The sequence below is a fragment of the Antrostomus carolinensis genome, unplaced genomic scaffold (genome assembly GCF_000700745.2).
Source record: "Antrostomus carolinensis isolate BGI_N321 unplaced genomic scaffold, ASM70074v2 scaffold23320, whole genome shotgun sequence".
Classification (NCBI taxonomy): domain Eukaryota; kingdom Metazoa; phylum Chordata; class Aves; order Caprimulgiformes; family Caprimulgidae; genus Antrostomus; species Antrostomus carolinensis.
The window spans coordinates 1-12491 of NW_010289447.1; the positions used below are offsets into that span (position 1 = coordinate 1).

Genomic DNA, 12491 nt, shown 5'->3' on the forward strand with positions numbered 1-12491 from the left:
AATTCCCTTTTTTTAAAAAAAAAAAAAAAAAGTGTTGATGAGAATGTCTGCCTCATTCATTCTTGCTTACAGTTGAAGATTACCTAATTTCTAAGGATACTTCCTACTTACTTAATACTGTCTTTTGCCTGCCTTTATTTTTAGCTTCGTCTGGAAGCACTTCATCAGATTTTAGTGCTTCTGTCAGGGATGGAGGAAAAAGGCAGTGTGCCATTAATGGGAAGTCGTCAAGTACCAGGATTTCAGTCTTCTTCATTACTTACTTCTGTTAGACTACAGTTTCTTGCTGGCTGCTTTGGTTTGGGCACTGTAGGACATGCAGGTGCCAAAGGAGAGAATGCAAGATTGCATCACTACCAGGTATGTACTTCCATACTTTCTGCTGTTTCAATAACCAGGTGATAAAATGTATCAGTCCTTATAATATTTATTTGTTCGACCCAGGATGGTATCAGAGCAGCTAAGAGAAGTATTCAAATTGAAATCCAGGTGGCTGTGCACAAAATTTACCAGCAATTATCTGCTACGTTAGAAAGAGCTCTGCAAGCTAATAAGCATCATATAGGTAAGTGAAACTAGATTTGCAAAATATGTCCTCTAACATACAGTACAACAGCTTATATGTTTAACAAAGACTTTAACATTAGTGACCAGAATTCAATGAAGTATCTGTCTTCCTTCTTTTCCTAAGAAAGAGAACCTTTTTAACCTTTTTCTGTCTTAATTTTCTTCAAATGTTAGCCCTTTTTATTTTAAGACTTTGAAGTATTGTTAACCTTTCTATTCCACATACCATAATCTTCCACAGCCACTGATGTCTTTGGCGCTTCAAAGTGGTTTTTAGATTTTTCAGGGATAAGCAGTTTTCTGAAGAGACGAAAAGTCTCCAGTCTTTTTTTCTTTTGCTCAAGTGAACTTTCTTTAAACCCAAAACTGAAGAACATGGCATCTTGCCTGTTTTGGAAGCCTTTTCACCTGACCTTCTATACCCAGATATTGCTGTGTGCTTCTGTCCTTAAGGGATAGCTGGAACTCTGCACCTCTTTGTGCCTTTGTACATACACTGACCGAGAGCTTCAGTACAGAAGAGAGTTATATAATTTAGTTTGTTGGTAGATCCTAATGGGCACTCTTACCTGAATTGGTTTGTTGTTCCTTTGGACGACCTTGACATAGAGGTTGCATTGAGTTAAAGTGGGCTGTGATAGTACATCAGAAAGACTACCTCAGAGTGTCTGACAAAGACGACTAACTCTTTACTTGATAATTTAATTTATTAAATTTTATTTTTAAAATCTACTGTTCTTCTGTCTTAGTATTCTTACTCTCAGCAGTTTATTAATTAAAAACAACTTTATTTTAATCTTAGAAGCACAACAGCGTCTTCTGTTGGTAACAGTCTTTGCTCTAAGTGTACACTATCAGCCTGTTGATGTCTCCTTGGCTATTTCCACTGGTCTGCTAAATGTGCTATCGCAGTTGTGTGGCACAGACACCATGTTAGGACAACCACTGCAGTTGCTGCCCAAAACTGGTATTTCTCAGCTCAGCACAGCTTTGAAAGTAGCCAGTACAAGATTACTTCAGATCCTTGCTATCACCACAGGGTAAGTATGGAATGCTCCCTTGCTTCAGAAAACTTAATTGATAAGCTTTTCAACATCCTTTAAAAATAACTTCTTTTATGTGAGCTTTCTTTAGGACAATAAATGCTGTTCAGAAGCATATAGTGGAGAGGAGAAAAAAAGAGTAGTCACGTTATTCATAAGAAAGATGCACATAAGACTGATAAATATTTTTAAATTGTAAGTGAGGATTTTGGATCAGAATAGTCAGAGCTTTATGATCTATAAACATTGTATGCTAGTATTCCCCATTTTCCTAGTTTGACTTTGTATCTCGATCTGTTCAAGTTGTTATGATGAGGCTTTCTGTTGTCCAAAAGTCACTTGTGTAAAACCGATACCAATAATGTGGTAGGGCTTCTTCAGAGCAGTACATTGTGCTTTTTTTTCAGAACATGAAGTAATTTTCTGGGGAATGCTGGCCTCTGCTAGACCAGGGAACAGCATCCAAAATCCTGTCAATGCTTAAATACCTAGTTTTACTGAATAAAGAAAAAAAGCAATGGAGAAAATATTTCCTATTCAGAGCAAGAGTATTATTTAATATTCAGTACATACACCTTCGTTTCAGCATTCATATAACACATGGCATTTACCTGCCAAATCCATTATGTAAAAAACACCAATAACCCCACACCAAAAAAAACCCACCAAAACCCCAAAAAGCCAACCCACAAAAACGGCACCCCATCTTTGGAAGTTGCAGTGGGATTATGTTTAATTGACTAAGTTGTTCTTTTTCCCCTAGTAAGTACTGGAAATGTATCTAAAGATTGAAGTTTTAAAGTATCTTAAAAGTAGGATTCAAAGAAGAATAATCTGCCAAGCATGTGGTGGAGGATGAGGAAAAGTAACCTGCTGCAATAGAATGAATTAGAATTAGGCCTAGTTGTCACTTGCACTGAGTTTATAGTTGTGTCTTTATGTTATTGTTCCTTGGATCAGCTCTCAAATACTCTTATATTTACTTTTGTGTATGTGTGTGTGTACAGAACATATGCTGACAAACTGAGCCCAAAGGTGGTTCAGTCTTTGCTGGATTTATTATGCAGTCAGCTGAAGAACTTGTTATCCCAAGCTGGCGTGATGCTTATGGCTTCCTTTGGAGAAGGAGAAGGTGAGGAAGATGAAGTAGAATCAAAAAAGACTGATTCAAGTGGGGATAATGAGAAGAGAGACTTCAGAGGTAATTATCTTGCATCATTTCTGTTACAAATTTGAAATACCAGAAACCACTGAATGCTGAGGCCCTCACCCACTCTACTGTATTTTGGTTGTGCTTTTAACTGTCTTTGCTTATAAATAATACAATGGCTGATGAATTCATAAGATAATTAATTAGAAATGAGGATAGAAGGTCTTCTGTTTCCACAAACATTTTCTTGGTAAAACTACCTTGGAATACGAATCAAAGGTGTTGGTAAGTATAGTGTTTTGCATCAAAAATCCCCATAAAACAAAAGCATAGATGTATACAGTAACTTTCTATACAGTTGTTTATAAATCTTGGCATGCCTAAGTACCTGTGGTCCATAAGGCATTGTGTGTTATTCGAGTAGTTGTGTTCTTCCAAGTGCATGCTAGTCCATATAATGTGCCATATCAACTGGCTGCATTCTGTTCTGGACTCGACCGTGAATGTCTGCCTTAATTTTTTTTTTTTTTTTTTCTACTTTGACCTTGACTTTAAAAATTGTTATTTGTAGATACTGTAGAAGTAAGATTGTAAAGGAAAACTTTTAAATTTATCTTCTTAGCTGCCCTCCGAAAGCAACATGCAGCAGAATTGCACTTGGGAGACTTTCTTGTTTTCCTACGTAGAGTTGTGTCTTCAAAAGCAATTCAGTCAAAAATGGCATCTCCAAAGTGGACAGAAGTACTTCTTAACATTGCTTCTCAGAAGTGTTGCTCAGGTATGATCTTTTCAAAATGTACTCAATGGTTACTTGCATTTCTGTAGTGCAGTTCCTAAAAATAGGTCCTCTTAGAATGTATGTGACATAGTGAACAACTAAAACTAACGTCACTAGATGTACACAAGTTACACGTAGGAAAATAGTGCAGTGGTGGCATGCAGCTGGCATCATAGGTGCATGCCTGATGCAGAAGTCACTTTCAGATTATTAACATATTGTTCTGTCTTTAGGAGTTCCCTTGGTTGGCAATTTGAGGACTAGACTTCTTGCACTTCATGTCCTAGAAGCTGTATTACCTGCTTGTGAATCTGGCGTTGAAGATGATCAAATGGCTCAGGTCTTTATATTTTGTTACAAGCTTTTACACCTGCTCGTTCAAAAAGTCTCATTAAACTTTTAAACATTTCATAGGTTTATTCAGAATCGAAGTCAGGTGAGGCTCAGTGTAGATATTTGCTTATCTAACACTAAATATTTTGATACTTATACCTACAAAGCAAAGTAAAACGATATAATATTATTTGTTGTCCTCATCTTGGATTTGGAATGATCCCAATTATATTCTAATACACCAGGTTGTTGAACGATTATTCTCACTTCTGTCTGACTGCATGTGGGAGACTCCAATAGCTCAGGCTAAACATGCAATTCAAGTAAAGGAGAAAGAACAAGAAATGAAGCTACAGGTAATTATGCTTTTGCTTACTCTTTTGACTGAATGCAATGAAATTATATTTACTAAAAGTATTTTGTCCTGCATCTGATAGAAGCAAGGAGAGTCTGAAGATGAAGATGAGAATCTTCCCATACAGGAAGTGTCCTTTGACCCCGAGAAAGCTCAATGCTGCATAGTGGAGAATGGACAGATTCTAACTCATGGAAGTGGAGGCAAAGGATATGGTTTAGCATCCACTGGAGTTACTTCTGGGTGTTATCAGTGGAAGGTCGGTTGCATAAAAGTGTATTTCTTAACTTCTCTTACTTTGTTTTGGAAATATACTATATAACTATATAAACAACAGCTACCTATGATTTTTCCCTTATGACAGCAGTCTCAAGTAAATGATATTTGGGCAGCATTAGTTTTACAGTCAGACTCAATGACCTTAAGGGTCTTTTCCAACTTAAATGATTCTGTGATTCTCAATCCAAAGTGAAGAGTTTGTATATGCTTTTGAGCACTGCCATTTGGGTATTTCAGTACACAGATTGGAGACTGTGAATGTGTTATTTGTAGTGGTGGTGGTACTTGTCCCTAAGATCCATAGTCAGCACAAATGTGCATTGTCTTACAAAAGTTACCTACTAGACTATGTAGATTTTGAGTTTTTTCTTTCGAAAAACACTTCACAAAACATTTTGTTTCCTTGCAAAAAGACACATGAGCCTGTCTGACTGACAAGGCCAGCATCCATACATCATCTGGAATGATTTTTTTTAGAAATACAGATACGTACACAGTTGTATTCCTTCTTAGTACCAATATAGAAACCTGAGCATGATGTGAATGGTATGGAATAAGGGGTGGATACTGTCCTGGTTTTGCTAGGATAGAGTTAATTTTCTTCTCAGCAGTTAGAAGAGCTGTGTTTTGGTTTCAGGTCAGACTTGTTATGAGAACATAATTGATAAAAGTACTAATGTTATTAGCTGCTGCTGGAGCTCAAGGCCACCGTGTTTGTCTGGTTCACAGCTGCATTAGGACTGGGAGGGAGAAGCGCAGTGAATTGCAAAGCCCAAAACTGGCATTTGGATGTGTCAGTGAAATATTCCGTATCATATCATATCCCGGCATGTTTAGTGTATTATCTGGGGCTGACCGGAAAGGGCTGGGGAGGGGTGGGATTCTCTCTGGCTTTCACTTGGGCTCTCACTCTTCTGGGATTGCTGTTTCGGTTCAGGATTGTTGCTCCTCCAGAATTGTTATCTGGGAACGGGCCGGGCTTGGTCAGCAGGTGGTGAGCAGTCGCACTGGGTTATCACTCATCTGTGTATTTTTACTGTTATTGTTATCACTACTATTTTACTATCGGGGGGGGGGGGGGCCTAAGTTTTTTTCTGTATTAAACTGTTCTTATTTCAACCTGCAAGCTTCCTAATCCTTTCCCCCAGTCCTCTCCTGTATCCCCTGGGGGTGGGGGGAAGGTGGGTGAACAGCTCTGTTGGCTGCTGGCCAAGGGCTAGGCAACTGAAACAATCACACCATCTTTGAGCATAACACTTTTACTCCTTTTTTTAACTTGAATCTCTGTAAATCACTCACTGTGAACATGAGAAGGAAAGCTTATTTATTTCTGTAATATTATTTTTAGCACTTTTAACCTAGCTTCTGGGTTTTGAGTCTGGAGGGGAAAAAATACTCAACTTCTTTGTGTATTTAGATACAGTTTTCTTAATTACTAGTAGCTTAAGTTTAAATGCCTTGTTAATGGCTGAACTTATACACCAAGATGTCATTTTAGAGGTAGGGCATGATTAGTTTATTATTTTTTATTAAAAGCGTAAAACATTTAAAAGTATGCATAAATATGTGCAGTGTAAGTTTTCGTTGCTTTATTCTGTTAAAATGTATATTCTTGACTTTTTCCCCTGTTTTTTTTGTTTTGTTTTGCCTGCTAGTTCTACATTGTGAAGGAGAATCGAGGCAATGAAGGCACATGTGTAGGAGTTTCTCGTTGGCCAGTACATGATTTTAACCATCGCACTACCTCAGATATGTGGCTGTATAGAGCCTACAGTGGTAACCTTTATCACAATGGAGAACAAACTTTGACTCTGTCCAGCTTTACCCAAGGAGATTTCATCACATGCGTATTAGATATGGAAGCAAGAACTATTTCCTTTGGTAAAAATGGAGAGGTATTTAACATTAGTTGGTTTTTTGGTGTTCTTTGCATCAGTGGTTTAGCATGGGTGTTTTATAGAAAGCTAAGCATGACAGTTGAGACATGTGGCAGTTTCAGTACTTACAAGGATTATAATATAGGAATAACTGCCATATTTATCGTATTTTTGGTTGTTCTAAATTAGGGATTTTTGTTTTATTTTTTAACTAGGAGCCAAAACTAGCTTTTGAAGATGTGGATGCAGCAGAGTTATACCCTTGTGTTATGTTCTATAGCAGTAATCCAGGAGAAAAGGTAACTTAAACGTTCATCTGCATAGATGTAGTGGTTTTGGTTGGGATAAAGTCAGTGTTCTTTATAACAGCCTATACGGTGCTATGTTCTGGATTTATGACCAAAACAGCGTTGAGATTGCTGAGCAGTGTTTACACAGCATCAAGGCATTCTCGGTTTGCCAGGGGTTTCTGTTGCTCAGGGACTATATGGGCATCAGTCAGCTGGTGGTGAGTGATTGCATTTTGCATCACTTGTTTTTCTTTGTTTTATTTTGGCTTTTTTTCCCCACTTTTATTTATGAAACTTGCTTTTATCTTTTGTCCTTCTGATTTCTCTTCCCCATCCTGTGGGGGGGAGTGATCGAGTGGCTGTGTGAGGCTTAGCTGCCTTACTGGGATTAGACCTCAACAATAGGTCATAAAGCTTATCCTTTCCTGTCTGTTCTCCTCTGTGTCAATGTTATGGAGGTTGGTTTTTGGGCGGGATGTGGCTGGTAGCTAACAAGTGCTGAGAAAATAATTGATTATTCATTTTTGGTTTATGACATACGTAGCACTATATTACTTGCACGCTAGCTAGACTTTTCATAAATTCCTATATTGTGCAATCTGTTGTAAATTTTAAATGTATTTTATTATTTAGAATTGATTTACAGATGTAATGTTCTACACACAAAATTGCATTCCTCAGAAACCAGGAAGAATGTAGTATTGGGAATTCCAGATAGTCTTAAGTGAGAAACCATAACTGTTATGATTTCAGCATCCTTGAGTTTGAAGGGCTGCAGGTGTTAAGGTGGATTTCCTAGGGAGCTGAAGCAAAAAAAGACAATTCTAATAGTTTTTTCTATTCGGCAGGAGACTCCTGTGTTTATAAAAAGAGCTTCTTCAGTTATATTGAGAAGATAAATTTTAAACTATTCTTTTTGAACACTTAGGTGAAAATCTGTGATATGCAAATGCGTGGTACACCAAGAGATTTGCTGCCTGGTGACCCCATCTGTAGTCCTGTTGCGGCAGTTCTGGCAGAAGCCACTATCCAACTCATTCGTATCCTTCATCGCACAGACCGTTGGACGCACTGCATCAATAAAAAAATGATGGAAAGACTGAATAAAATCAAAACATGTCTTAAAGAAGCAGGCCAAAAGCTGAAGAAAAGTCGCTCAATTCAAAGTCGAGAAGAGAATGAGGTGAGAGAAGAGAAAGAAAATAAAGAGGAGGAGAAAAGCAAACACAGTAGGCATGGTCTGGCTGACCTTTCAGAACTGCAGTTGAAGATGCTCTGTGTGGAAGTGTGGCCTGTTCTCGCAGTAATTGGTGGAGTTGACGCTGGTCTTAGAGTTGGAGGTCGATGTGTACACAAGCAAACTGGACGTCATGCCACCTTGCTTGGAGTAGTGAAGGAAGGCAGTACATCTGCCAAGGTGCAATGGGATGAAGCAGAGATTACTATCAGGTATGCTCATTTCTTACACTTTTCACAATCTAGTGGTGTTTTGTACTTGGAAATTTTCAGAAGTAACATGCATTTTACATCAGAGTCATGCTGATCAATTATTTTAAGCTTAGACTTCAAATTTGACTTTTTAAATCAAACAAATATGAGTTAATTTTTAATGCTATCTAGTAATAAAATACCTTGCATGTTGAAAATAAACTTGATAGTTTTGAATTGATGAGCTTCATCAGACTTCTTAGATTTGGCATCTAGGTTTCAGAGTTGGGATGTGACCAGCTTGCCAGTTTTCCTGGATTTGATTTGAGCATTGCTTATTTTAGAATTGGTGTGTATTGGCTAACTAGAACACTATTGCTGTCTTAATTTACTACAGCTTCTTGGCTGTGTCTGTAAAGAACACAGATTTTTACTGTAAGTTAGTGCTTAATTTTGTTGTAAGTGGTGACCCTGGTTCTGAAGAGACGCCTGATTCGGTTTATCAGAGTTGAGAACAGGTGTCTTTGCTGCAATGTCATTCCCTTCTAAGAGGACTGGAAATTGCTCTCTGTGGTTGAGGAGTGGTTAAGGTCAGGAGATGGGAGGATTATCTCTTCTTAATGGTGGGTTGGTTTGTGGTAATTAATTATAATGCTGCCTTGAAGTAGTGTTTGTTCATTCTCTGACCTACCTTAGAGAGCTAAAGGAATGCACTTGCATTAAAAGCTAACACTCCGGAGTTGTTCTGCAGATGGGGGAGAATTGGGGAGATGGCTGGAAACAGATACTCCTTTTTCCACCTGTCTGGCAGATGTGGAAGGAAACTCTGAAATTAAGCTAGTGGCTTCTCTGGGCTCTCTGGTGCTCTTGCAGGAATTGCCTGTGTTCCTGTGTGGAAAAGATTTGATGCTCTCAATTTCTTAAACTCTTTCTGGCTATAGTTGAACCATAATCTTCTGGAGAAACTGAGCAGTAATTATTTTTTTTTGCTCCCAGTTATAAATACATTCTGAAACAACCAAGGTCAGTTCACCTCTTAGAGCTGCTGCACCATTAGACCTATTTTGTTTTTATGCATAAAGGCTGTTGTCACTTTAACTAAATATACTGAAGTGCAATTGATTGTCGGATCTAGTTCCAGATGTACATTCTTTCAAGTATGCCCATGTGACATTATAGCCTTAAAGTAAGTGTGCCCTTAAAATAATTTAAAATATTATTTAAGTGACATGGTACAGCACTTGAACATAGGCAGACTCTTGGTAATGCATTGAATTAAATTCAGAATGTTCCTTCTTAATTAAAATCAGACTAAAGCTTGCTTTCATTTTTAGGTAGAAGTTTATATTGTAAGATGAGAAAACATTTTGGAATAATAAAAGGAAGATTTAAAAGTCTGCTGGATGTATGGAAAATACAAGAGTTATGGAAATATAGGCTCGTGAATTTTTGTCCTCCTTAGAGTGAAAATTAGTCAAGTGTAACAGTCCTAAATATTACCAAAAATTACCACTGAGTATAGATGGACAGATAGACATGTATTATGTGTGTCTTTTGTGTTTTCTAACCTGTGTTTTTAAAAAGTCACTGTCCTCTCCAGATTACCTAGAATCTGTCCTGACATAACCAGAGACAGAATTATCATAAGATACTAGTAGTGTGCTCCTTGTGATGAATAGTTGAACAGGAATGTGAGGTCAGTCACAGCTTTTCCTTATGTGAAAAGAGTTTAAGAGTGTTTTCTTTCTAAGGTTTTATACCTATTCACAAATACAGCTCAGGTATGATGATAAAATTTTGCTTAGTAGAAGTCTGTTACATATTTCTGAATAATATAGCAGAAACCTCTATCAGCCAGAATGAGACCTTCTCTGATGCTTCTGGGTTTTAATGCTTGTTGTTCAAAACCTGTGCATGCTTTGTTGCCTTTGCTCTGATACCATATCTCCCCATTTTCTGATCATAATCTCATTTTCCCCTGTTTGCATTTAATTTTTAGAATCGGTTTGTTTATTTTATTAAATATATTTTACATCTTACTTTGCCTGCATTATTTCCTGTACTTTCCTCCTGTCTCTCCCTCACTTGCTTTTTCCTGTGTCATTCTGATCTTTATTAAAGCTTCCCAACTTTTTGGTCGCCTAGTGATACTCCATTGTATAATCTGGAGCCCTGTGAACCACTGCCTTTTGATGTTGCAAGATTTCGTGGGCTGACAGCTACTGTGTTGCTGGACCTTACCTATCTGACTGGTATTCATGAAGATGTGGGAAAGCAAAGCACCAAGAGGCACGAGAAAAAACACAGGCATGAATCTGAAGATAAAGGGGAAATGGACCAGAGAATGGAGGGTGATGTTGGATCAGATATACGATTAGGACAAAGTGCTGATGATAACAAAGGACATAGCGCTACAAGCTCTAAGTCGGAGAATGAAATTGCTTCCTTTCCTTTAGAACCATCAACACTAGGTATGGAATCCCAACACCAACCTGCTGAAGGAAGAAAAAAGAACCATGAACATACTCCAAGAAATCATGATATAGTGCAGTCGGAAATCAGAGCAGTACAGCTATCTTACCTTTATCTTGGTGCTATGAAGTCACTTAGTGTTCTTCTTAGTTGTAGTAAATATGCTGAACTACTGTTAATACCAAAAGTCCTGGCAGAAAACGGTCACAACTCTGATTGTGCTAGTTCTCCAGTTGTTCATGAAGATGTTGAAATGCGTGCTGCCTTGCAGTTCCTGATGCGACACATGGTGAAACGGGCAGTCATGCGTTCACCAATTAAAAGAGCACTAGGACTGGCAGATTTGGAACGAGCACAAGCCATGATCTACAAATTAGTGGTTCATGGGCTGCTGGAGGATCAGTTTGGTGGCAGACTTAAACAAGGTACATTTTCAAAATTATGGAAGTATATTATAGCGCTAAGATATTTTTTTAATTTCTATTAAAATTAATAGTAACAATGATAATACAAATAACAATGTTGTAATTTTGTAGTGGTTATACTTTGGAGGAATCTCAATTGGAAAGAGGAATTTTGCAAAGATGTTTTACTGTTTCGTAGATACAGTACTGATTTCTGTTTTTACTTTTCCCCTAATTTCTTATTTTAGTAAAAAGTGAATGCGTATCAGAAATATAAGGGTTTCTAATTTGTCTTTAATACTTTTTAAAAGTAAGCAGTTCTGTATATACTTGTCAGAAGGATTTTCATGTGGCATAAATAGCATAAAGTTCACTGTTGTTAAATGTGATTGTATGCAGTCAAGTAAAGAGGTGATGATGTTGAGCATGTGGATGTTCAGGGTGTAAGTAACCTGTGTTTCTGTCTGTGAAAATCTCTAAATGAGTTGTGGGGTTTTGGGGTTTTGTTTTCTGAGGCTTTTCCTGAGATATTTGGCATCGCACTAACAGAAGCTGAAGAGAAAATGTGTATATTTCCTTTTCTTCTTAAAAATACATGTATTGCAATCTGCATCTTCAGGGAAACCATTTAAATCTGTTTAAATGAAGAAAAAAATATCTAAAATATTAAAGCCGATTACTGTGCTGTCTGGTTCTTTGCTGTCTTAAGGACTTCTAAACCAACCAAAAAAATCCTTCAAAAATTTGTTACTTACACAGCTGAGTTAAAAATAGCTTTATAGTTAAATCAGCTTGATTTCCCGATCTGAGACTTTTTTTGCCTTTTTTTTTTTTTTTGCCTTTTGCCTAAGAAAAGAATCCTAGATGTTACAGTCATAAATCTAAATATCATAAAATCTAACCAAGTAAATGGCTTCTGTTGTCAGCTGTTAAGACTTGTTTACTGTTTACCTTGTATCAGTATGACCATGGTAAGACCCAGTAGACTGATTTCATGATTTCATTACATAAGTCCATGAGTTTTGGGCAGAAGTATTTGTATGGTGTGCATTTGTGCACAACCCTTTATTTGGGAGGAATTTTAAATAATGATAATTATTTTTGAAAGCTTAGCCACAGCTACTATTTTGCTCTACACAATTATATTAATGTCCCTGTAATGTCTTTTTTTCTGTTGTAGAAGTAGATCAACAAGCAGAAGAAGGTGATCAGTCTCAGCAAGCCCAAACACCAGTTACAACCAGCCCTTCGGCTTCTAGCACAACATCTTTCATGAGCAGCTCTCTGGAGGATACTACCACTGCTACTACGCCAGTAACTGATACTGAAACAGTTCCAGCTTCAGAATCACCTGGTGTTATGCCTCTCAGTCTTCTTAGGTAACATGTCTTTATTTTCAGCATACAATGATTTTGTGGGTGTAGAGAACTGGTTGTGTGGTTTATATGCAATCTATTGCATACAGTCTTTAGCTGTCTAAGCCTTTGAAAATGTTCATGTTTGTATTTACTGTCA

The 12491-nt window shown here is 37.4% G+C and overlaps 1 protein-coding gene across 1 annotated transcript in view; it reads left to right on the top strand.

Annotated features, from left to right (window-relative positions):
* Positions 1-144: 144 nt before the first annotated feature.
* Positions 145-12491, top strand: part of HERC1 (HECT and RLD domain containing E3 ubiquitin protein ligase family member 1) — a gene marked incomplete at its 5' end in the record, with an annotated part of 45568 nt that continues 33221 nt past the window's right edge. The window contains 13 exons of the mRNA XM_010170532.1: positions 145-360; positions 445-565; positions 1370-1607; positions 2618-2811; positions 3383-3538; positions 3772-3878; positions 4117-4227; positions 4309-4485; positions 6161-6400; positions 6598-6681; positions 7601-8121; positions 10222-10997; positions 12157-12355. Of these exons, the coding sequence (XP_010168834.1) occupies positions 145-360; positions 445-565; positions 1370-1607; positions 2618-2811; positions 3383-3538; positions 3772-3878; positions 4117-4227; positions 4309-4485; positions 6161-6400; positions 6598-6681; positions 7601-8121; positions 10222-10997; positions 12157-12355 (3140 nt within the window). The remainder of the gene's footprint in view (positions 361-444; positions 566-1369; positions 1608-2617; positions 2812-3382; positions 3539-3771; positions 3879-4116; positions 4228-4308; positions 4486-6160; positions 6401-6597; positions 6682-7600; positions 8122-10221; positions 10998-12156; positions 12356-12491) is intronic.